This window comes from Gallinula chloropus (assembly GCF_964237585.1).
Source record: "Gallinula chloropus genome assembly, chromosome: 17".
Classification (NCBI taxonomy): domain Eukaryota; kingdom Metazoa; phylum Chordata; class Aves; order Gruiformes; family Rallidae; genus Gallinula; species Gallinula chloropus.
This window is the reverse complement of record NC_140102.1, coordinates 6,392,665-6,418,562: the sequence shown is the minus strand read 5'-3', so window position 1 is coordinate 6,418,562 and position 25,898 is coordinate 6,392,665. Positions and strand designations below refer to the sequence as shown.

The window sequence follows — 25,898 nt, the reverse complement described above, 5'->3', positions numbered from 1 at the left end:
TTGCAGGATTCAAAACTGACTCTACAAAGTAGTTCTCTACATTGTAGAAAGGATTTCCTTTTATTTGGAAAATGAGCAATTGTAAATCAGGTATCGGAGAGAAGAGATATAAACAATCTTTAGATGGTCGTAAGTTTTGCCTACTGTTGAAGGATTAAAACCGTAAATAAAAAGGCCTTCAGAGTTCACTGTTCATATGAAGCTTCTTCCACCTCTTTCTTGACCTTTTTAAAAACCATATTCATTTCTGGGAAAGGAAGGGAGAAGAAAATTCAGTATTAGTTGGGCAAAATACCCCCAGCAGTTCTTTGTTATTTAGGTGTTATACAGAAATGCTGAATTTTGTCTCAGAAAGCCTTTGACTCAACCACGTCTCCAGCCTTGTTTAGCAGCTGTGTGGTGCTTTGGCAGGAAAAGATGAGATTGCATATAAATTTGGAGAAGGTCCCTGGACTCAAGGGATGAACTGCACTTCCAGTTACCAAGTGGAAAAGAGAAAACAGAACTACAGAGGTCTTTGAAAACACAGGGGAAAGGAGACAAAAGGCTTTACATTAGAATCCAGAAGTTGATGACTAAAGACAGCTCGAGGCATGCCTTCGCTGTATTCACAGCCCATTAAACCCAGTATCAGATGAACTTATTAGCAAATAGCCTACATATACAGTCAGTTGTCTGGCTGCAAGAACCAAATTATAACAGACAGTCTACAGGTTTCTCTCCCAGCAAAAGCAAGGATTTAACTTTTACTGGTGTGACAACAATACCACACCAACGGCTCGCACCACACAGGCACAGCAGTAGCTTTGCTCATCACATCTTTTACGGGGCTAAGCGTGAATTTAAGTGTTCCTTGGATACCTGTAGATGCACACAAGTCCTTATCAACCCAGAGCAAAGATCACTTTTAAATGAATGGGAAGCCCAGACTGTAGTTGCTACTCATCCATTGCTAGCATGCTGAATTTCAGTCTCCCGAATAATACAGACTTCCAACTTCCATCACTGGTGAGTCAGGGCATGAGAACAAAGGCCAAACTACCAAGCTAATATTCCACACTGGTTTGAAGGGTAGGCATAAACAACTCGATCAAAACTAGCATCTGGAATTTAAACACCTTGAGAGGGAGAGATAACATGCATTTTGGGCATTAGGAAGCCCTTCCTATAGTTCTTCACACAGTTTGGTCTCAAGTCGGTGTTTTCAAGCCCTCAGCTCCAGCCTGGATATGCACACTCCCTCCAGATCACATACCTGCCTTTGCATGGAAGTCTCTGTACAGCTTCTCATCTGAAACTTTTCTGCTGTTGCATCAGCCCCACATTTTCATATACTCTAGCGCTATCTTCTCTCATTCTGAAACGAAACCAAAACTTACAGTCCAAAGAACGGAGTTGGAGAAAACCACATGTGTACACACAATATAATGCAGCAACGATTTAGTTTGCTCTGTTTAACTTAAGAGCAAAGCATAGGGCAACATCCTCACCCAAGGTCCCTGAAGGCCAGTTAGCACAGTTCAGAACTTACACACTGACTGCAGCAGTGAACTTACTCTGGACACGTTGGGGTTGGGGTACAGGGTGGAAGCGGGCTCTGATCCCCACTTGTCTGGTCCGATAAAGAATATTTAATGTTTGTGTATTCGTGACCTTTTCTCTTACTCTTCTGTGAAGCAAAACACAATAAAAAGCCAGGTTTTGAATTACTAACAGAAAGCAATCGTTGAAGTAGCACAGAAATTACATGTCAAACTGATCACACATGTTTTTAGAAGGAAGGTTTGTCCACAAATAGAAGAGAGCTCAATTCTGTAGATAACACACAGGCCCTGGGTAGGACCTAAAGGTTAGCTTTAGGTTTGTTCTTTGTTACAAGACACAGAAGGCATCACTTTTTGATATTCCTCTTTTCACCACCGTCTCCAGCAGCAAGTACCAATCCTATAAACCAGCACTTGCACACAATCCTCCTCTTACTTGGCAGAAGAAACCACGCTTCATTCTTTTACAGGCAGTACCAGCCAGTGGGCTTCCCACTGACCTTATTTCCAGCTTGGAGATGTGGCCAAATGAGTAACAATGTTGTTTGCAAGATCTCTAATAAAATAACATCTTAGCCCATTAGGTTTGATATAAAAAGAACCCAAGCTGTTATTTGTATTCTGCAGCATATGTTACAAGCTGCAGCCAATTGCGCTGGCATTCATCTAAAGATACTGGAGGCTCCAGCAAGCAAAGCTACGCTAGGAAAGAAAGGGGAGATGACTTTCTTCCTTCTCAAGAAGAATTACTTACTCCTGACAAATCACTCTCAAACAGACCACCAGCCCACATCAATTACCTGGGAGGTTAGTGCTAAAAACAAAAATCAAGATATAAATGAAATGCGAAGGTTCAAACTCTGCTGCATTCTACAGTGTTATGGGTACAACCCCCCCACCTGCCAAGAACATTCTGAAGTCCAAAACTAGACCTTGATTTCCACCACTGCCCCCAAAACCACATGATGAATGGCAGTTCAAGTTACAGATGTACTGTCCAGTAGAAGCAATTGAAAAAGATTCAGTTCTTCTATTACTTGAGCTGACTGAAACAGGTGAAACAAGCCAAGACAAAAATGCAGGTATTTGGCTTCTCTTCCTTCTGTTTAGCTCACTGTAGTTATCCTCCGAATTCAGAACAGCAGCAGTGTGGCAGGAACTACCTTTTACTAGATGGAAGGGAATACACACATTTCCACAGGGGAAAACAAAACAAACCAAAAAAATCACCAGAAAAAAAAGCACTAAAAAACTCCAAAGCCAAACCCTAACCAAACTCACTTCTGCACTTGTAAAACAACAGGCAATATTTAACACAACCCTTAACTCCAGGAAACCTCAAGGCTCTCAGCACTGTGAGGCAAGACAGAAAGCCAGCAGAGCAGCAAAATCTTTTCCTGAATACAAACAGAAAATGCAGGCACCTCTATGCAGAGGGATCCAGCTATCCACATATCCCCTTCTCCAGTGCAGCTGGTTGTAAGCCGTGCAACACCAACAGCCTCACTAACGTGACTACCCCATTTCAGTTCATCCTCTCCAAGAAAGGTGCCCTAACTGACTCCGCTGGGTTTCTTCCCAGCTTTCACTGTTTGCAGTTGGAACTAAAAGGAGCGTTGAAAAACAGGTTCCAGGAGTTAACATTTCTCAAAACACAGCGTTTCATTTCCAAAAACTGTCTCACCAGGGTGAAACGCAACCATTCTGTGTAGTATTCTACTACTCAGCTCAAAGCATTCTGTGTAGTATTCTACTGCTCAGCCCATCTTTCTTCCTGCTCTATCAAAATGCTCCACACTTTGGAGCATTCTCAACTCACTGTGTGTGTTTTCAGGACATCAGTCCCTGCAGTCACCACAAAGCTTTGCTTTTGTCCAAGAGGTTCTGGAATGTTTTATTCCTACAGCTGCCACCAGCCCCAGGAAGAGGTCAAGACCTCCTGAAGAAAAGCAATGTTCTGTTTCCAGTTTCTTCAACTTTTACACCTGTGCCTTCTGAGGTAGTAATGGAATAGAGGATGCAACACAACTAACCAAGCCTCATCACTAAAGGAGAAGCCCGCTGCTCCACTTGTTGTCAAAATCCTACTGAGAACCTATTACAGCGATCAAGAGATTCACAGATCTACTTTGTAAACAGCAGCAGTGGAAAGAGCCCATATTCAAGCAGCTGAGGATCCGAGGCTTGCAGAGCTACAGACACACAGAGATATGAGGCAGCTCTAAGGCGAAGTGAGACAACAAAGCCAGAGGAAAAAAAAAGTACACCTGAGGGATTTCTTGTTCTTCACTTTGTGTGTAATCACCATCAGAGCACAGAACAGCTGTCCTGGGGAGAGGAATAAAGTCCCTATCCTCTCTGTTGAACAGCGAGTCTACATCATGTAGGCAAATATAAAATAAGCTCTGCCACGCTCCAACGCGGTCAGAAGCCAGACAGGAGTGCCAAGCCCGGGCTTGGCACACTCCACCTCCAAAGAGGGATTAGAACTCACCCCTGGCACTGTGCTACCCGCGCAGCACCCACATCTGCCTGAGCAGTTGTGAGGGTTTATCTCCTCCTGAGCTGGGAGTCAGCTGCAGGAGAGAGAGCGAAATTCTGAAACAAAGGGATAACACAACCCCTCAGATGGCCAGAGGTTGGGGCAGAGAATGGAAACGCCAGACAGCAGGTCAGCTCGTTTGCACAAAACAAGGCAACTTCTGTAAAGCCTATGGAATTTGAGTGCAAGGAAGTACTTGAACAGGAAGAGGGAGGTGAAGGTATTGTGGTTGTCACCATGTATTTCAAAACTTCTCATTGCACCAAATCACTCCTCTTAACTGCTTTTTGACACGTGCTGTCTATATTAAAGCTACGAGCATTTTAATTTGATTGGCATGTTTCAGAAATAGACTTAACTGATTAGAAATCTCTTTAAAGCTCAACAGAGCACAAGGTTCTGTATTAATTAACAAAGCCTTGTCATTTATACTTCTTGCACAGAAAACTGGGTAATACGAAGGGAATTTGGGATCTGGGGTGCAGGGATTGGGGGGCAGGATTTTCTTCCTCTGCCAGCAGCCAAACACAGTTTTTATTTCAGTTTTCTAATTCCACATAATAGCTGAAGTAATTCTTAAGCATAATGAACTGAAATACAGGCCAACATCTCTGATGAGGGTGAGCAGACCCAGCCTTTTCATCATGCAGCAGTTACACACTCAACAGTCATACCTCCTAAAGTCACAGGCAGCAAATGAGCAGCTCTGCTCCCTGTTCAAACACTAACATGTTCCTATGTAACATTTTACACTCAGGACAAATATACCTGCTCTTCTTCGATCCTGCGCTGAAGCGTTTCGATGTAGTGCTGTACTGCCATGTAGATAAATCTGTACTGTGCTTCTGTCTGAACCATTCCTGACCGTTGCGACCTCACCATCTGAATGGTCTTTGGAACATCAATATCACAGTCCACACCTAGGAAGAATCATCATAAAGTGAAGAACAGTAAAACAAATTTGGTCTTCTGAGGAGAGATTGGTCTCGTCTTCCAGCAGAACCCGTCGTGGTTGATCTTACCATAAAGGCAAGACTGCTAACGTTTAACACAGAGGATTCGCTCTTCACTGCTAACACTAAGACCTGTAGAACTCCAGCATGACATGAAAAGTTGTCTGGGGGAAAATCACAGAATCATGGAATGGTCTGGGTTGGAAGGGACCCCAAGGATGGGGGAGCCTGTTCCAGCACATCACCACTCTCTCTGTAAAGAGCTTCCCCCTAATATCTAATCTAAACCTTCCCTCCTTCAGCTTTCATCCATCCCCCTTTGTCCTGCCAGTGTCTGCCCTTTTTAAAAGTTAATTCCCCTTCCGTTTCTCTGCTTCTCTCAGGGACTGGAAGGCTGCAACGAGGTTCCCCCCACAGCCTTCTCTTCTCAAGGCTGAACAAGCCCAGCTCCCTCAGCTTCTCTTCATAGCAAAGGTGCTCCAGCTCTCTAATCATCTTCATGGCCTCCTCTGAACCCCCTCCAACAGTTCCCCATCTTTCTTGTATTGGGGGCCCCAGCTCTGGACACAGGACTCCAGCTGGGGCCTCACGAGAGCAGAGCAGAGAGGGACAATCCCCTCCCTGTCCCTGCTGGCCACCCTACTGCATCCCTTCATGCTGTTCCAAGCTGGGCGATGCAGTTTACACGCCAAGCTAATGTTTAAGGCAGTTTATACAGAAATAAACAGTGGTCTCTGAAACAAATTACTCAAATTCAGCATGCATGACTTCCTTGACAGCCAAACACCCACGAACTATTTTAAAAGAAAAAGAAATAATAATTTTAAAAAATACTCAGACTCCTGGCTAATCCTCAGCTGAGGGTTTTCATTTTGCTGAACTGGAGCAGCGTTTGAGCACTCTCATCCCAGCAAAGTCAAGAGGAATGAGCAAGTCCCATGCCAAAACCACACCCCTACTTGTGGTATCACTCAAACCCCTCTATTCTATCACAACTCCCGTTGTTTTACCAGGATGTACCTGTCAGTGTCCCACAGGAAAATAAAAGTGGGGGGAACCTACCTTTTTCTCTGATGATGTCAATAAGAATATCAATCACAATGAAAGTTCCTGTTCGCCCAATCCCAGCACTGAAAGAAAAAAAAAAGGGGAAAAAATTGTTTTGCTCTTTCTGAACAGACACCAAACACAAGCCCATGAAGAGTCTAACATGAAGAGACACTAGACTTCCAAATTACAGTCAAATGGAGCCACACAGACAAAAGTAACTACAGGCCTAGGCCTAAGCAACTCACCGTGGCAGAGAAAGAAGTCCTAACAGCACTTTCTGTACCTCAGTGTTTATTAACATTCTTAATCAGAAAAAAACCCCAAACCTTTCTTTGCCTTAGAAGTATCTTGTTTATAAACCAAGACCGAGGAGAGAGCACTCACAGGAGGTGGGATGGGATATATTAGGAATTCCATGATCCCAGGGGAGGTGAAACATGGGATCCAACAGAACACCACAGAGTACAGAGAAGCAGCAGGCGCAGCACAGTGCATCACCATACCTGCAGTGGACCACAACTGGTCCCGCATCAGAAATGCTCTCCTGCTTATGGTGCACCTCCTCAAGAAAGTCTAGTACACCACCAGGGTCACTTGGGACTCCATGGTCAGGCCAGGTTCTGAAGTGATATTGCCAGACTGTTCTCTCTGTGTTCCCCTGGAAGGAAGATGCCAACATGTGAAAACAAAACTCTTCAGATCAGAATCCATCTAAAAGCATTTACATGGCTGAGTCAGATCGGAAAGTGACACATCCGACCTGCTGCTCAGTATCCATGGCACCCCAAGTCTCAAAGGAGGGAGCAAGCCAGACCTCTTCTCGGCCTGACAAGTCAATCACACCACCTGCTTCCTCAGCTCCCTCCTCCTCCTGCAGCTGTTTCCAAGAATATTTCCATCCTCACCTTCAGAAGCCATGGCAAATTTCTCTCTGAGGGTGACCGACAGTGAGGGACCTTCATCTGCCATACGCATCATTTGTCCCTAGTGACACTGACACACTTCTTCCTGCTCAGTTCCATCCCATGGACATACCACTCTAATGCAGCTTGCTTATTTGCTTCTTACACAATTCATTCCACACCCTGATACACAGTGTTTCTTACCAAGGCAGTGCTATCTCCACGCTAGTCCACTGTCTCCTTCCTGGTTCCTTCCCTTAAGTGCTCTTTCTAGATACTTTTCTTCTAGCACAACCATCTCCATGAAAGGGAACAAGGCCCTAGATAGACTTAAGCGTGATTACTTAAAAGCAGCATCCCTCTTTCCAGCTATCCTCAAAGCCCTGCAGCTGTGCACCTTCTGCCAAGAAGTGCTTAGGTCTAAGAATCTTCAATTATCCCAAGGACAAAGAGAAAGATGTATGGAACTAAACCCAGAGCTTCAAAGAAAGAGACAGGGCTCAATTTATTAATCTCTTAGTGCTTTTATTGATTCCAAAGAAGCCATCTATTCCTGCATTACTTTTTGTTTTGTTGTTTTGTGATCTGCAACCTAAATTAAAAGGAGAGTTATTAATGTACTTACTTGCCCAACTTTTGAAAGCTTAAGTTCTCTTAGCGTGTAATCGTGTGCTGCACTCTCCTTCACATTCCTGACACGCATCACGCCATACTCCTTCAGGGAGTACTCGTCAGGCCAGTACTTGACGCACTTACTCTGCAAGATTAAGAAAAAAATAAAAAGTAATTTAAAAATAAAAAAAAAAGAGTAGTCAGCAAGAAGAAAGGCTGCTCTGTAACCTGGTTAGCAAACACATTTCTGAAGCCTTCATTCCTAGAGGACAAATAGGGGACACAGACTAGCACCAACTGGAGAGCTCGCTGACGTGATGAAGTCTGTTTTAGGGGGAAGTTGCTCTTCCCCACAGCAAACACCAGCTGATTTCAGACCAACAGGTACAGGCAATCTCTCCTCCTTGTAACCATCAGTCCCTGCTTGGCCTTGATAGTTTCAAAACCCAGAGATGGAAAAAAAACCCTGTTACTTGTATCTCCACCCAACTACAGGTTTCCAAACACCAAGAATTTTCAGCGGAGCGCTGTAGCCTCACAGGCTGCTCTACAACCAAAACCCAACAGGCTGCAAAACAAACACAAGTCAAATGCCATTTTTAGCAGAAATTAAACTTGGGTGCTTGCTTTTTCATCCCCGAGAGAAGAAAGGGCTAACACAGCTCTCTAACTCGATCACCAAAGGAACAAAGAGTTGTTCCCCATGGGAGAGGACTGAAGCCTCAGGTGTCTGTAGCTTTGGAAAGTTAGAGCTTTTTTTGGCTTTTTTTTTTTTGGTGTGTTGCTTCTCTCTCATCTTTGGCCAGGGATATATTCCATCCACTGAAAAACAGGCTCTCCTATCACTACTTCCATTTGGTTCCTGGGACAGTTCTGGGAAGAGCAACTCCTGTTAGTCTCTGAACACATCACACACTGTGTCAAGCAAGACATTACCATGGGTTATACCGATGCAGCTTCCAGCAACAGAAAACACAGTTTTCCCAGCACCGGGTACCAGGGAGAAAAATTTCCTTATTGCAGTTACTACTTTGTATTTTTGAGAAAACCTGGCAAGAAAGAAGTTCCTTCTGCCAGCACAAGACACCGTAAAAGGTGACTGAACACATGCTTCCAGCCTACTTAGGCAACAAGATGCTTGGTTGTTACTTTTGCCCTTCTTTCCCCACCTTCTCCAGAAGGGCAGGAGCTGAAGAAAAAGATGTTGACCTTAGTGTATAGCAATGCAACTTGCAGTTTCAATGCAGACCTCTGAACAGGAGAGCAGTTGGCAGAGCAAGTCTGAACAGTAACACCCAATGTCAAAATAAGCTTTAGTCTGAGAGGTGATGCATGCCTTGACTCAATGGACTGCTTCCAAACCCCCACTATTTTAACCCGTAAGTATTAGCTGCTCCTACAATGCAGTCAGGGTTTTCTGCGGATCAGAGATGTTCCACAGTTCCTCCCTTCCTCTGGCAACGTGCTCTTGAAGTCATTTCTGATGCAGAGGTTTATCTCCTCTGAAAGCATCTTGGCCTGAGTTATAAGAGCTTTTCTATCAGGACTGTTGTCTGCAGTTCTTGAAGGAGTGAAATAGGCACCAAGAAAACACAATAAAAATCAGCGCATGCAGCACTGATTAAGTAATTAGACATTAAAATGCTTTACACGGCCAGAGCACTGAAAACAGTCTTAGCAAAACTGGGAGAGAATCATGGAGAAACTGCAGAGGGGCACAGGCCTCACAGCAGGTTATGTACTGCATGCAAGGCAACTCTCCCAAAGCAACCGTGTAATTTATGCCTCTTCTTCCAGGAGAAAGATCTAAGAGGAAGGTCACCGGAAAGGATTAGCTTCTTCCTCCTTCGACACGTTCTCAGGGGGGACACAAATCATGCCCCTTTATAAGGGGGATGAACAGACACAAATTTAAAAAGCCCAAAAGAAATAAAAATAAAAAATTCACAGAGCAGAGCCTGATGATTTCCACAGACCCTGCCCATGGCAGCTTTGATGGCCAGCTTCAGAAGAGAAGCACATCAAGTCAACTGCTGGTAGTCTTCAAAGGATCTTTTTTGTGGCAGTGGTAAAGAACCTCTGCAATTATCCATCACCCACAGAAAGACATTAACTACACACATTTAACTCCTTTTTTTTTTTTTCCAAAAGTGATGCTCAGCTAACAATGCAACAGCTTTCCATGCACAAACAGACCATCCATCATTGGAAAAGGTAGACAATGGAATGTGGGAAAAGCAGAGAAACTAAAGCAAAATAAAACAAAAAAAAAAAACCCAAAAGAAACTGTTTACTAAACAGAAAAAAGATCAGAAGCAGCAAATTCCAAAGATAAAGCCGTATTATAGGCAGGAAGCAGGATTTCCAGAATTTCATCAACTATTTCCTATTCTTTCCTGCCATACGTCATCAGAACCCAGGAACAAAGTCATTGCCTCTGATCTGCCAGAAAACAGCGAGTAAAACAAGGTGCCTGTACTTCAAAAGGTAAAACAGAGGTTCCTGGGATACACCACTGCAGGGAAATTTCCTCTTTCCCATCATTAAACAATGCCAGAGAGGTTCACAAAGGGGCTGGACAGGCAGCTGTGCTCGTGCACAACACACCAGGCTGGGGGATTCACAGCCAGGTCCAGCCTCTGCCGGAATCACTAGCTCAGCACGTAATAACCATGTTATTAAATCCAAGCACAGAAGGTAAAGCCAGAAGAGGGAACAGTGTTCTACTAAGCGTGAGTTGCATGAGGTGAATCTGGGGCAGTAACACTTGGATTATATTGTCGTTTTTAAGAAGAAATGTCATTGACACTCATTCTTACAACGCTGCTTTTCCAGGAATGTCTCCACAAGCTTGTATCTCACACTCCAGAGCCTCATTCCCTGAATAATTTAAAAATATATAAATTCACAGTTAGGACGTAAAATTTAATCAGCCAACCTTTAAGAAAAGGGAGGCCTGATGATGATGCAATAGGGGTGTACCCTCAGCTCCCACAGGCACCAATAAAGAACGGACACTCAGCACCTCCCAGGCCTCTGAAGACAGCAGTGGCACATCAGAGTTCAGCACACCAATGGAGATAACCAAGTTAGCCCAGCCCTCACTTGCATTCGAATGTCCTGACCTTTCCCAAGGCCAATTTGAGCACCTGTTTTTACCTTTCCTCTTTCAACTTCTTTCGTTGTCATAACAATAACTCGAGAGTTCTCCTGGAACACCATCCTCCAGAAGTCATTCACTGTATTCTGTAGGCAACCTTGAGTAGCAATGTAGCTTTTTTTTGGCTTTGAGTTGTTGCACTTGGTTTCAAACTCAGGCTAGAGAAAAAAAACAACACCACAGTTTAACACATGGTGACAAATGGTTACAAGACTAGCTTGGAATTAGGCATGTATGTTAAAGAGCAGAGATGGGCTGTGCCAACAGGGCTCCTGTGGGTAGGACTATGCTTACCATAATAATATTAGCATTGATATAGTCTGAAACAGGTTCATTCGGATCACCGTCATGTAGAACAACTCTGGTGTGGTCAACTGGAAGAAGGTACACGTATGTTAGGCATCTGCATCCTATAGTTGTGAACACACAGCTATTTTAAATATCCCACAGACAGGTACATCTCTTACTGCTACCAGAAGCCAAAGTTACTAAAGTCAGTAAAAGAGCAGCTAGAATATTCAACCTTTCCTCTTTTGCTATTTCTTAAGACAACTGGCTGACTCACAAGAAGCTAGATGACAATAAGTGTTCATGGCCCCTAGTAACTCACGAGGACATGGACAGTCAAGGCCAACGGCCCCTGCTTTTGCACCATGCAGTTTTGCACCAGAAATTAATCCTCTTAAAGTATTCCAATATCTGAGCAACAGTTCAGGGATGTGAGGCTTTCAGATCAAAGCTGAAGATAAAACCCAGTATTTGGGAATTGAAATATCAGTATCTACAAAGTGCAAATGTTTGAACACAAATTGGAAATTGCACAGGCTAATATGGACAACATAAGAGGGGAAATTATCACTAGAGAGAAAGTGCTGCTTAGTTAACCCTGTATTTATGAGCTATGAAAATAAAGCAGAGAAAAGCAGCAGGCTTACATTGTAACATAATAAATCGATACTCACAGGGTAAAATGTTTTTGTATCTATTTTTGTTTTTGTTTTCTTGACGCTGACCTTCTTTACGACTATAGAGAAGTTTGCATTCTTGCTGCTGCAAAGTCTAAATGAAAACAGCACAAACAACCGGTGTTAGCAAGAGCAGCATGAACTGTTCCACCACCCTGTCTCACCAAAGCGCTGATACTCGATTATAATGCTGGGTAGAGAGAAATGCACTGGATTCCTCTGTTCAGACACAGCAAAGCATCGCTTCCAAGGTATGTAAGAAACACAGGAACATGAGTGACAAGGCAAGCTGTTTTCCACCTGATAATTACAAACACCTACAAACTCAAAGCTTCTTTAAATCACTGACCATATAACCTGCAAGTCACGATGCTGTTCTGACCAAGCAGACACTGGTTGGCCCCACAAAGCTTTTATCTGTGAAACACTTCACAAGGGAATAAAACAACATTACTGGTTACAAGGAGCCACAGCAAAAGTCTGTCTGTGGAAGTCTAGCTAAACTGAAGGACACAAGGTAAATAAAATGCTAAATTAAATGCTAAATTAACCAAACACCACAAGCAGCGGGTGCAAAACCCCACGTTACTCGACAGGCCTTTCTCAGCAAACATGGAAGTTAGGATTATTATTGCATTTCTCCTTTTGGCTGAATCAGGCAGATAAGGAGTTAAATTTCCACCGAACTGGAATGAGCCTTAGTACCAATAAAGACCAGTATTGAATGCAGTCAGAACATCGCCACGCTGCAAAGGAGTAAGGCACTTAGTGATCCAGCGCTTCTCTCCCTAAGCTGTACAGGATTCATCTTGGCCTTACCAGCAGCTTTCAGCTCCTTCAGCTACAGAGAGTCTGCAGTGACACGGCTGGAAAGCCCCCAGTACAAGTCCTGGGGATTCCAATGGCTGTGTTACATCAGCCATGCTTGCAATCGGCAGCCAGACCCGCTCTGGAGAGCCAAAGAAGAGGAAGGACTACACAGAAAACCCAGAGCAGCACATCAAGACAAGCAGCTGTATTTAAATACCAAGCACGGTGAAAAGTCCTTCAGCAGTTTGAAGCAGAACATTAGGAAGATGGTATTCCCTATCCCCACCCCTAAACATGTCCACATGGGAACACTACAGTATTTTTAAAGGTATGGGTGAGACAGGTAAAATGCTGTCGTACAAGCTACACCACAGCCCAGTACCACTTTTTAAGTGCTCTAATTACTCTCTCCTACCAACACAAGGCCATTTCACTAAACCAGCCCAAAATTTTACATGGTCTTTCTCATATTACTTTGTTGGGGGAAGGGGAGAGGAGGCATCAGGTAGCTACAAGCAGGGTTGTCCATAAATCATCCCAGTGCAGAAACAATAAATCCACGTGGGGATTTCTCCTGTTGGCAAGGAGCTCATTTCCCAGTGCCTGGTTCACAACTGAGCTGACAGGGACAACAGCAATTCCGTGCTTCGCAGCCACACCGACCACAAATCTCCCTGCCTGCAGTGAAGCTGGAGAGACCTGAATCTCAACGTCTTCATTCCAAGCTTTAACCCCAAAAAGCAGTATTGTCCTGACCAAAAGGAATACTCAGGCTTTGGAAGCTGCTCCCCTTGTTATTTATTACCACCCTTAGTACTCCTGCTGAGATGCTTTTACTTTAAAGCTTGGGCATGTCAAGTGCATTTGCTCACTTCTATTTCAGTCTGTTATTGTCAGTGCCTCACTTAGTGCCCTTGGCCAACCAGGCTCATCCTAAAGACAGGGAAACCAAAGAACAAACGCAACATAAGAGAGCTGTGAGGTTTCATGGTTGGGAAACAAAGGCAGGAAACACATCCCCAAAAAGCACTGCCTGCTACTGCTAGTGATGGGTGGAACAGCACTTTGCAGTAAGCTCACCTCACGTCACACCCTGAGTCTCTCCAGTGCCACTATCACAGAGCACCTTTATATAACATTAACACTTCTGAGTCTCTGCCAAGTGAGACACAGAGCAAAAGAACTGAGAGCTAAACTTTGCTAGCAGGGTAAAAAATGGAAGCAATTAAGCGTGCAGAAACCATAGCTTCAAACACATCTTCACTTCATACAGTTAATTATTATTGTTCTGAGCATCCCAGAGGAGAGATCGATGAGCAGCAGCGACTTCTAACAAGCCTGTTAAGAGATGTACACAATGCAACAATAAATCTGAAACACGCTCCTCAATTTCACTACAACATCCAAGCATTAAGCTCACCAAACGGCCATTTTTCAGAAGCAAAAACATTCCAAGGACTGTCAACGTTTCTGTCTAGTGGTTCATGGGACAGGAGGTACATTCTTAAATATGCCTGAAGACAAGTAATTTATAACTACCATCTGGACTGCCAAATCGTAAACAGCACCGGCAAAGATCCACGGGCAACCTGGAGTTTGCCCCCCTCCCTGCCGCCTCCTGCCACCGAGGCTGACAGCAATAGCCTACCTGAGGTGAATGAAGAAGGATGACACAAAGTGCTATGAGATTAATTCAGTCCCAAAAACAGCAAGGGGGGGAAAAAAAAAGATAAGGTTTAGTGCTGACCTCCCAGCCAGCAGTGAAGGAGAAGGAGAAGCGGCATGTCTCACAGGTAAAATCCCTCCTGTCTCACAGTTACGCTTTTTGTAAGACTTCTGGCTCGCTAGCAAATGCTCTTCAGAAAAGTCACAAGACAGAAAAACACCTTGGTTTGGAGGGCCAAGGGATAAATCCATTACCAGGCAATTTTGTTCAACGACGACCAGAGGTTGGAAGAGAAGTCGTTAAGTGTCAAGTAACAGTTCAGTCAGATTTTGACAAATCAACAACCTGTTTCTAAACATGCCACAGAAAAGCACTTCCCTCTAGAAAAAGGAATCAAACAAACATTAATTCACATAGCTTCTAGCAGGCCAGCACCAATTACAAGAAGGGCAAGCCAAAGGGCATGCTTTTGCCTTTTTACGCCCTCTGAATCAGCGTCAGTCACGCTCAGAGTCTCCAGGGAAGGCAAGAGACACCCTTTCTTGGCTAACTGGCAAATCACCTTCAGTCTAAACCACGCGGCGATCACTGGTACAACCTACACGGCTGTGCCATGATGAGATAAAGCACACCACTAATTGGTCTTTGGGAAAAGCAGTTAATTCCCACAGGCAAGTGTTCACCATCAGAGTGGGCGTGACTCATCTTCCCCAGCCTTCAGGCCCCCATATCAAAGTTCACGCATCGAACTCTGCAAAGAGAGGCACGTCACAGGTTGAGGCCAGTTTACTTCCAGGCAAGGTTCAGAAGCAATAGATGAGAACTGCTCTGCAGGATAACTACCACTCCACTGCCAGGGGAACACTCCCTGCTCCTCATTTCAGGATTCCCTCACCACTATGACCTCCCATTCTTACGCTCCATCCACAGTGGTAGTGAAATGTGTTAACTCTTTGGTAAAAGTCTTTTGCTTTATCACAGATCTACTTTTCTCCTCCTGACCGTGCTCCTCAGAGCAGACCAGACAGCACATTCAGCTGATTAATGCATCTGATCAAAACAAATAAACAAAAAAGGCTTTCTTCCAGAATGGTTGCTGTGCAAAACCATCACTATCTGAGGAGTCTCTCAAAACAGCATTACACAGCCCCAACCAGCCTCCCTCACAGCAGAGGACTTACCAGTTCCCTTCTGCCATCTGCTGGTGGAATTCCAGGCTCCACCATGGTTTTCTTCGTGTGCACCAGCCCCTTATCTTTAAGACCCCTGTAAGCTTTGGCTATAGAATCATAGAATCTATGACCATGACGTTCATTCAGCTTTTCAGGTGTTGCAGTTATCAGAGAAGGGTTAGGGCCCGGGCTAGGCTCAAGGAGTTTGGAACGCAGAGTTAACGCTCAAACTTAATCTGCCCTGCTTGAGAAATTAACAGTTTTGGCTGCATTTTCTTTCAAATGTAACTAGCCCCCTGCAATCATCAGGACTTCAACGGGGAGAGCTGGGCCAGCACAGCTACGTTACATACATGAGAGGCATGCAGGTAAGACAGAAGGAAAAGACAATGCTACTTGCTGGGAGGGAAAGGGAATTTTGGCAGCATGCAGAAATGAAATACCAAAATAAAACAAAAATAAATTTCCAGGAGTCCAAGAAATACATATAATCAATGCTGCTTCATCTCAGAGCTTCCTAACACTTCAAAACACTTTTAAGATCCCACATAAATGGCTATAAAAAAGCCACAAACTCAAGGGCAAGGGCACGTACTGACTGAGAAATCACGCTGAAGTTTCCATAAAGCAAGAGTACCAACCTCCCAGCCAGAGGGGCAGAGTGCACACCCCAACACGCTCTGCACCAGGACACATGACAGAAAGCACAGAGCAACACAGGAGATGTCAGGAAGGCAGTAACAAACCTCACTTTTTTGCAGCATAGAGATTTAATACCGTAACACTTGGAACGTAAGAAAGTACCTCAAATTCTTCCCAGAAGCCCTGCTTGACTTTATCTGTAGTCTCTGCTAGCTTGCTTAGCTCTCGCACTCTGCTCTCAATCTCTGCAGCGTTAATACGGGTAGTATTCAGAGGCTGAGAAAGATACAAATATTAAACAAAGGTGTAACAATGACAACTGTGAGAAAGCAGGTAAAACACAGATCTCCTACCCCAAGTGTATTTTACATAGGCAACTCTAGGATCCAGACATCTATTTGGACTTCAAAGATTTACAATTCATAAAATAAAGAGCAGTGAGGGTAGAGAGGAAGGAGAGAACAATTGCTTTTAGATAAAGTCTCACAGTTGCTTTTTCAAGACAGTCCATTGTCACATTTCTGGACTAGTCCTGCAATCCCTACAGCCCACAATGAAACCAGGAGAAGATCTGCATGCAGAAACACGAGTCTATCCCTTCACAGGCATGCAAAACTTTGCTCCCATTTAAATAACTGCCCGTGTCATCCAGTTGCATGAAGTTTAGTTCTTCATTTTTGCATTAAAGAAGAAAAAAAATATATGACATCTCACAGATCATATGAAAATCCTGCACTTCAACAGCGTAAGAAAGCTCAGTGGTGTCCTCCCCAGTCACTCACCTGCTTGAGTTGCAATACTGTGCCCAAAGTTTCTACCATAGGGTTCTTCTTGTAATGTTCCACTAGATCTGTCAGAGAGTCAAATTTCTCCCCTCCGCCAACATCGTATTTTAGATCCTTGAAAGACAGATGCTCATCAAAATACAGGCACTCACACAGTGATGTCTGCACTACTGTCAGCTTTAGGCTAAGAAACGCATGAGAAATTCTCTTGAAAACCATATGTAGAAGAATCCAGTAAAATCCTTCTCCTAATGGATGGTAAAACCTTCATAAAGAGAAACGTGGACTATGGAGGACATTATCCATTTTGTCAGCTAATCAAGAATGATTTTATCTGCTTTTCCAGGAAAATCGATTCCTTTGGAACTGAGGTTCAGTCAGCTCAAGCGCTACCTGAGCTACGCAGTTAGAATCCAGGAGACAGGAATCTGAATTGATTTCAAAGCTAAAAGAGTATCATTTGGCCCCAAAAGACTGGTAGTGACTGGCACCATCCCTATTTTAAGGCAGCAGAGCTAAGTTATTTTCCTCAATGTCATAAATGCTGCTAGGGGTTATCTGCAAATCAAAGAGATTTTCTTGGGGGGGAAATTAAGAGGAAAAAAATCGTGTAGTTTAGCTTTTACACTCTTGGTAAGCCACTTCTATCTCCAGCCTATTCACAGCATGGCATTTGAGTTGTTTTTAAAGAATTAAGTTGCTGCACTGTCTTCTAGGATAGCAGAAGAAAAAGAAAATGAAAGAAATCTCTGGGTTTTTTCAATAGCAACCCACAGCTGTGTATGGAAATACCAAAAGACTGTAATTCAGTAACACTTCAGGGAAGAACTACCCTATATTAAATTCAAGCTGTAGATTTGAAGGTGTTCCTTAGATTCACTACCAGAATTTTCACAGAACGTTGATCATCTATCAGGTGAATCTCTATAAACTGACATGAGAAACAGATCTGCTCAGATGGGTCTCTATTTGTCCAACCACTCCGATTTTTATATAATTTATCCAGGAGACTGAAGCTCATTTAGGAAGATTCATGATCATGAAAGACTAGGCAGCAGCAGAGGATTTGAGACAGACTTCTGATGCAGTCAAAAGCAAATCTATTAGAAGGTGCTTGACAGCACAGTGTGTTATGACATGATTCACTCACACAAGCAGGCAAAAAAAAAAAAAAAGCCTAATAGAATTTTGATGCTACCAAATGAGGCAGTTTGATCAAAGAGATGATACATTACATGTACAGTACCAGAGGGAAAGGGGAAAGCATTCAGCTCTCTGTAGCGAGGTGAGGATGGCCCTCCTGCTAGAATAAACCCACAGCCCATGGAAGTAGCCCTGTTAAAGAAGCTTGTGCTTCATCATACCTGGCAGTGAATCATGACATGTGTCACTTTAGATTTCCCATCATTACTCTCTCCTTTATCATCTCCTGTCCGGACAGAAAGAACAAAGTCCCCAGGGTGGCTTTGACTCTCACGCACAAGAAAGCTTCCATGTTTTCCTTTTTCTGTTAACAGTTTTTCAGCTTCTCTTCCAGAGAGATGCCCGTGAAACCACCTTTAAATAGAGCAAGATATAGACAGGTATCCTACTTATCATTCTGGCCACAGCTGAATCCACTTGTTCTAAATATTTATAATAAAGTAAAACACTTACATACACAGAACAACATCTAGGTCCACAGAAAGCTTCACAGTTTAGAAAAAAAACAAGAAAATAGCCCTGGAAGAGTACATGTAAATACACACAACTGATTACAGAAACACTTCAAAGCAAGCACTTCCCTAAGCACCAAAATTGGTGTTTCATGCCAGCTTCAGACGGAGCTTTGGTTTAGATCCTTCACTAAGTCCAAATGGATTCTCTTGGTGTCCAATAACCAGGAGCTCACACTGCAAACTTCTCTTGAGTCCAGGCATTTATTCTTCTTCAATTTCCCTCATCAGGACACCATTTCCTGATAAACCAGAGGGCACTTACAGCATCTTTGAGACTTTACCCTTCCATCACCTTAGGAACTGGGCAGGATCATCACATCAATCTCATTTCTTCTAGAGACGTGGCCAAGAAGGTAATAACCCTCCCTGCTGCTGTTAAACACAAGCTACTCTGAGGAGCGAACTTGTTTTAATATTTTTCCTTGTTTTTTCACTTCTGAGAATAAACTGCTATCTACTGGCCACAGAGGCTTCTTTCCAACATGCATATGCCTCCTCACAACACATCAAGCCTAAAGCCTCAAATTCCCCTTTACTAGCCATGCTCCCAAAACCAGGAGTCTGAGCAGTGTGTGTATTTCCACATCAGTCACCTTCTTACACATATGCCCATTGCTGGGTAGAAAGTTATGCCCAGAAACACACCTGGGAATTCCCTGCCGTAGTAACAGCTTCAGGAAGCTTTAGGAGAACTTCTACAATACATTTTCCCAGTAAGAGCAAAGGGAACTATGCCCTCTTTTTTAGTATTGTATTACAGCTGGAAAAATGCTGAAGAAAATAGGCTCTGGGGCTGAAATTGTTTTACCTTTAATAATGTTTATCAGTCTACACTGCAATCACCCTCAAAGAAATCAGTGGAACCCCTCTCATGGCATGACAGCGGCCACCCTTTCATCAACAGAAGGTGGCTGCAGTGTTAACAGGGGTAAGACATGTATTTATTACAAAGTGCATGGACACTGAGGCTTCCACCACACTCTCTCTCTGACCTTTCAGACGTAGGATCAGCACAGTTCAGTGGGTATTTCAACTCTATAACGTCTCCATTTTTTTCCTTGAGCTGTCCATGATGTTCCATATAATACTGGACTAACTCAGCCAACGTAGCAAACTTCTCTCCTCCATAGAGGTCATAGTAGTCTCCTGTGTTCTGAATCTTGATGTGGGTGACAGCTCCAGTTCGTCTAAGGTTTGAAACAAAGTGGGGAGGGGCAAAAAACCAACACACAAGTCAGCTGATTCCAAATCAATCACATTTATATTTAACATTCCATCGCCCGAGTTCGAGAAATCCATACTTACATCTCCATCATATTCCAGCTGAAATACTGCAGAATAACTAATCTAGCACACCTTCAGCCACATTTCAGTGGCTTGCAAGAAGGTGAAGTGGCTGTCCAACAGTCAGGAAGAATAGAGAAAAAAAAAGAGACGAAGGGAGCCTTGAAGCCAGTGTAGGATCTGTGGCCTCACAAACTCCAACAGGAATCCCTCAGACCCCCAAGAACTTCACACACAAGTAAAACAGGTGGAGGGGTGAGGAGAGAATTCAGCATTTTCAAGACACCCATCGGAGCTTGTTTGCTCCCTTCCCTAGAATTTCACACTAAGTGCTCAGGCCCATCCATCAGGAAGCAGTGGCCTTTGCCTGTTCTACGTCACTTACCCTGCAGCCTCCAGCACTAATGAAGAACAGCTCTCCAACAGTCCCCTTCTCTTCCTCAAGGCCCATTATCTCAAAGGTATCCAAGCAGCGTTACTCTTATCACCAATCCCACTTTTCCCTTTTCCTTTATCTACTTCCTCTTGCCGTCCTTTCCCCCACTCTTACCAGGACACACACAGTGTCAGGGGACAAGCCTTACAAAAGGCTTGTTCTGGAAGCTGGAAGAGCACTGCAGTTGCCCTTAAAAACTTGCTGACTTTTCCTGTACAAAGAGTCTGGAGAGCATTTCCTTGCACGTGCTTGATCAGTGATTCGTATCATCTCTGCTACTTCCAGATGGTTAATCAAGGAGATGATTAAAGTAATGCTATTACAACTCTACCTCTGCTTACCCTTAACTGCTTCTGTCTCTCTCCTCAATCAGAATTCACCACCCTCCAAGATACAGTTTCCCCAAGTTGAGTTAAAGTATTTGAGATTCCTTCTTCATGGAAAACAGGGGGGGGAAATAAAAGAAAAGAAAAGAAAAAAAGAGGGGAGGGAGTGAACAACAGACTAAAAAGTAATCCATGCAGTCTTTCATCTCTCCCAAGTAGTTCATTTCCAACTCCTTCCCACAGAACAGCATTAAATGCAGACTCTTACCAGTTTAAGGAGAAAAACAAGCAACCAAACCCCCCAAACATTTAAACTTACCTAACCGAGAGCGTAAAGTCTCCTGGGTTACTTTTGCTGGGCCGTGCCAAAAAGCTGCCATCAACTCCTCTTGTCAGGAGTAGATTCTCTGCCTCCACCCCGGTAATATTTGGATGAAACCATCTATAAAAGGTTAAAAATAAAGAGTGTTAACAAATAAATAGAAGTCCTTCTGGTTTTCAGAGTTAACTGACACAACAAGAGTCAACAGAACAATCCAACAGTTTCAAAACCAGGAAGCACCAAATGCTGCTCCTAAGGTAAGGCTATCTGTCTTAGTGGAAAGCATAAATCTCTCATCTCCTATCACACTGTGATATTGTAAGAGATACTTTGAAGGTATAAACCTATACATATTCAGACTGCTGGTTCAGAATTCTATCAAAGAAAGGTCTACAATAGAGAGACCACAATTTACCCATTGTCCTTGCTCCTGGAAGACAAGACATGCAGAGAAAATGAAATACAACCGGAAAAATTCCTTCAAAATAAACCAAAACAGCCAAAGTGACACTCAGCAATGCTTTACAGGTGAAAAATTTAACCCAACCTCATGCTTCAGGGCGCAGGCTGACCACCAGTTGGTGAGGGATGGAAGGAACTTCACTTAGGGACAACCTACTCAGTTGCCCAGTCTTCTACCCTCAAGAGAAGGCGGTGCTGACCGCCGCCAGACGCGAGAGCACGGCTCTGCCTCTTAACTACCACAGTAATTTCTCCGGTCTGAATATATCCCGCTTAAATACAAACACTGAGGAATCTCATATTGATACTCACCACCCACAAACAGCCTTCTGGGTGACTAATGGAGCGCCCTGCCAAGGGAGAGCTGTATATGGTCTATATCGAAGAAGCTCAGTGTCCCCACCTATGGCATTAACTTTGGAGAGACTTATTCTTAGCCGGTCAGTTAACACATCTGCGTTCGCGCTTATCTGTATCCGAGGATTTTTATTGCACTCTTACAGCACTAAATTGCATCTGTGTGTGCAGGATTAGAGGAGTTTTTAACAAAGCACAGTTTTAAAAGACAAACCTAAAAAAAAAAAACCCCAACCCAGCAAAACTCAAACCACCACATAAGCCCAGGGACAGAGATGTGAACGCAGCAACTACGAACTGCTTTAGGAGCTTCATCGAGGCTTGTATTTGGCAATTAAAAGATCCCCTTTATTTCTCAGTTGCCATAAATCAGGCACAGGGCACAAGTGAAAATGTGCATCCATGCCTGCAGAAAGAACAGAGGCTGCTCCTCCTCTCCGTACACAGGGTTCTTGCTTTCTCCAAAGTAAAACAAAACAACAAGACTCTGCAACCAATCTCCCTGCAGCTACGAGGGTTATATCTAAAATAAACCTGCACAGGATTCCTCACACAGTCAGCATTTCACACTAAATTGCTAAAACAGCAAAATATGCATATCTAAATTTAGGGGTTTTACTTCCAATTGTTTTAGCAATTCCTTCTATATGGAAAAACTGACAGTATTCCTACCAAGACCCTACCCAGCCTATTCACTTCAGGCCTGGATTCACATGGGAACACCCTGGAGACTTTTGGAGAGTCTAGAATATCCAAACCTCTAGCAAGTCATCCAAGTGGGAATTAGGATTACTTACAGGCCAATTCCATTTCAGAATTAAATTTTTATTGTTGTTAATCTTGCCTTTCTTTTTTTCCTAATTAAAGCTGTTCTGCTTGCACCAAGAAAACCTAGTGACTACTACCAGGTCTTCAGCTGAAAAGCAGCAAAGAACAGAAACCCCAACCTATGCAGCACAAGGGGTGAAAAGATAAAATAAAAAATACTTTCAAGTTAGTGCAGGGAATGAATTAACAAATAATACCAAATTAAGAAATAATGCTACTTTTATCTAATGACTACTCAGAGGTCAAGAGAAGTTCTGTTTGGATCCCGTCTCCCAAAAGAAACTGCCCAAGTATCGGTACCTGATACCTGGGGTGAACTGAACACAAAATGATACAGCCCAGAATGTGACATGGTCTGCAGGAGCTGGTAATACATCCATCACAGCTTCACCTCCAAAATTTTACTTCCATTAGGAGGAAGCAAAGAACAAATCAAGTGCAGCAACACTTTGAACAATTCATGAGCTTTTTAAATATGCAACGGGTTCAGGAGACATCTCTGCAAGTTTTTGAGGTTACATCCCAAAATGTATAAACATACTAAGGAGGAATTATCCAAATCAGCCCCACAGATGTATTATATGGTGACATTCCCTAAATTGCAATGAACATCTTACCCTAAACCCTAACACATCTGGAAGCAACTGCACACAAGTCGTTACCATTTCATGAACAGAAGGGAGTACAAGTAACTTGTGCTTAAAAGAGAAGTGAAAAAGATGACAGATTGTTTAAAAACAAAACTCTCACCCCTAGATATACATACACTCGTGCTGGAGAGGGAGAAAAGCAAGCAAGAGATGAGCTGCATCTGGGAGACTGGCGGGGTTTATTGCACTTTATGTAACTCCTGCTCTAACGGCACCTTGTACTCCTGCTCTCTCGTCTCTGTATTTTTGGCTTTGAGTAGGAAGATGCATTTGTCAGGCACCCCAAATAGAAAAATGGGGGTGTTAGTGATCTCTGTTAAATGGTTCCGGACCGGCGATCAAGATCCCTTCATTTGAAGTACTGCCATCGCATCTGTGCTTTTGAACCTCAGTGGCTACATCCCTTCCAAAACAGGAGGAGAGTGCAAAGGGGACTGCACACACCAGTAACATAAGCCCTATAGAGGACTTTCTCTTACACTTCCTTTTATAGGGATGGAATGCATTTTAGAGGGGTTTTTTTTTCTACTTTCCTTCTCTTACGAGCAGGTGCAGAGGCAAAGGACATCGCAGCCAGTAAGTACAATCAAGAAAGCAACACACGCACACGTAAACCCACACTCTAATTAAACTGGCTGTCCTTGGTATGTGTGGAATACTCCTTAGAGCAACTCTGACCCAGGGGGTTCAGCAGCACACCCTTCCTAGTCCCTTATTCCTTTACAAAAACATCAGCAGAGGAATAACCGGTGAAATAGTGGGGGTCAGGTTCACAGAACGGAGGGGATATCAGCTAAGCAAAGCAGGAAACCTCCTGCTGAAAGCCAAGCCACGATAGGAAACACAGCCTTGCTACAGTCCTCTTTTTGTTTTTCCCCTTTTCTTAGCAGGACCTCTGCTTTGGAAGCCAAACACCACCAGTGCATTTCTCTCTTCCCACACCGAGGAGATAGGAGGAAAAAATCCACACGTTTTTCCACACCCTGATTGGGTTTTTCAAATCACCTTTGCAAAACCAGGAGAGATTACATCCCGAGCCTCAGCTGTCACAACCGTAGCATTCAGAAGCAGCGACTGGCTGTTTAATTACTCCTATTTATAGGCTCATCAGTTTAGATTTCTCATCCTTTTCCAGCCTTCCTCCTGAGTTACAAATTACATTTCTAAGCAGAATAAGAGGATTACTCCTGGCAACCTGGAAGTGTTTTGCAAAGGTAACTTAACACACTCCTAGTGTGTGAGTAGGGGCATTCAGAAAACTCAGCATAGGCTGGAGACCCTTCACCACACTTCAGAAGATTCCAAATTCAGCCCAAAACAGCGACAGACCGAAAGCCAACCCACCTAGCTTCACCATCTTAAGCAGAACAAGAGAGAGGAGAACCCAATGCCAAAGAAGTTGTACTTTAATAGGTATTAGAAATGAATCAAGTTTCAGATTAGGTGTGTTAAGTGAGAATATAACTTTTCTTTTCCTTTTTACACCCATACTTCCTCTTGAGTCTAACATTCACCTTCACCTCTCAGCCCAAAAAGGGCTGTTAAAAGAAGACAAACAAAGCACGTTAAGACAAACATCAAAGTACATTAAGGACAGCGAGAAGCTACAACAAAGAAAACAAGATTCAGCTGTTTATCAACCTGATTTATCAACCTGATTTTGCAACACCAGGAGGTTTTGAAATTAGACCAAATGCTGCTAATAAACCAGGGGCACAGCACAGGTCAGCTTGCGAAGGCTCATGTTAAAGCCGGCTCAAGCTTTAGCTTCAAGTGAGGTCCCCTCCTGACAACAGCGACACGACACGACCCTCCCCGGGGTCGGATTGTGGCCCCGGGACCGAGCGGGCGGCCACACGGCAAAAATCCAACGCTCGGCTCCGGTTCAAACGCACCTGCGGGCGCGGGGAGCCCAGTCCCAACATCCACCAACACCCCCCCGCCCCAAGCCAACGCCGCTGTGGCAGCTCTGGCCTCTGCGCGGGGAAGGTGGGGGTGTCTCTGGGCCCCTCGCCCCGCCAGCCCCTCCAGGGAGGGCGTACCCCCGCTGTGCCGCGCCGAGGGAGGGGTCCTCTCGCCGGGGAATGCGAAGGGAGGCGCGGGGCGCGGAACCAGACAGGCCCAGACTGGAGCCGAGGCGGCGGGAGCGGGGGCACCCCACTTGGGGAGCGGGCGGGGAGAGGGGCCCGGACGCGGCTGCAGCCCCCGTCCCTCGCTGCCTGCAGCCGCGGGAGGCCAGGCTCGCCTGCGGGAGGGAGGCCCGGCTCCCCCCAAGGAACGGGCACCGAGCGGCCCGGGCCCTGCGCGCCCCCGGCAGCGGGCGGGCGGCCCCCAGCCCGCCCCCTTCCCTCCTTCCCTCCCTCCTTCCTTCCCTCCCCTGCCGGGCTCGGCGCCGCTCGCTCCCGCCTCACCTCCGCGATGTCATCTTCTCCCGCGGCACCGGCGGGTCGCGGTGCGCCCGGCCGCCCCCCCCTCGACGGCCGCGTCTCACATGGGGCTGCCCCCTCCCCGGCGCGGGCCGCGGCCTACGAGCGCCCCGAGGGGAGCGTGAACAACGGCCTCAGGCCCCGGAGGCGCACGGAGCGCGGCGCGGCGCTGCCCGCCCTGCGTCACCCGCGCGCTGCGTCATCGGACTGCGACGACACCCCGCCTCCGCCTCAAAGGGGAGCGCGGGGGAGGCTCTGGGGGGGCTGTACGGGCGGGCCCAGAGGG

General features: G+C 44.7%; 1 protein-coding gene across 1 annotated transcript; it reads right to left on the bottom strand.

Moving 5' to 3' along the window:
* Positions 1 to 25,658, bottom strand: PTPN11 (protein tyrosine phosphatase non-receptor type 11). The gene is made up of 16 exons (XM_084271880.1): positions 25,598 to 25,658; positions 20,887 to 21,009; positions 19,514 to 19,708; positions 18,168 to 18,360; positions 16,801 to 16,917; positions 16,181 to 16,294; positions 11,726 to 11,822; positions 11,058 to 11,137; positions 10,763 to 10,921; positions 7,617 to 7,748; positions 6,593 to 6,747; positions 6,102 to 6,169; positions 4,855 to 5,006; positions 1,557 to 1,669; positions 1,256 to 1,357; positions 1 to 247 (listed from the first exon to the last, which is right to left on the bottom strand). The coding sequence occupies exons 1-15, from the start codon at positions 25,609 to 25,611 to the stop codon at positions 1,288 to 1,290; spliced, it is 1,782 nt and encodes a 593-aa protein (XP_084128006.1). The 5' UTR covers positions 25,612 to 25,658; the 3' UTR covers positions 1 to 247; positions 1,256 to 1,287.
* Positions 25,659 to 25,898: the final 240 nt, after the last annotated feature.

Excerpts from the sequence above, each read along its gene's own strand:
- PTPN11 (XM_084271880.1), bottom strand. Across the intron at positions 11,138-11,725 it reads ATACAAAAACATTTTACCCT|TTGACCACACCAGAGTTGTT; the intron begins GTGAGTATCGAT and ends ACCTTCTTCCAG. Across the intron at positions 7,749-10,762 it reads AAGAAGTTGAAAGAGGAAAG|AGTAAGTGCGTCAAGTACTG; the intron begins GTAAAAACAGGT and ends TTAATCTTGCAG.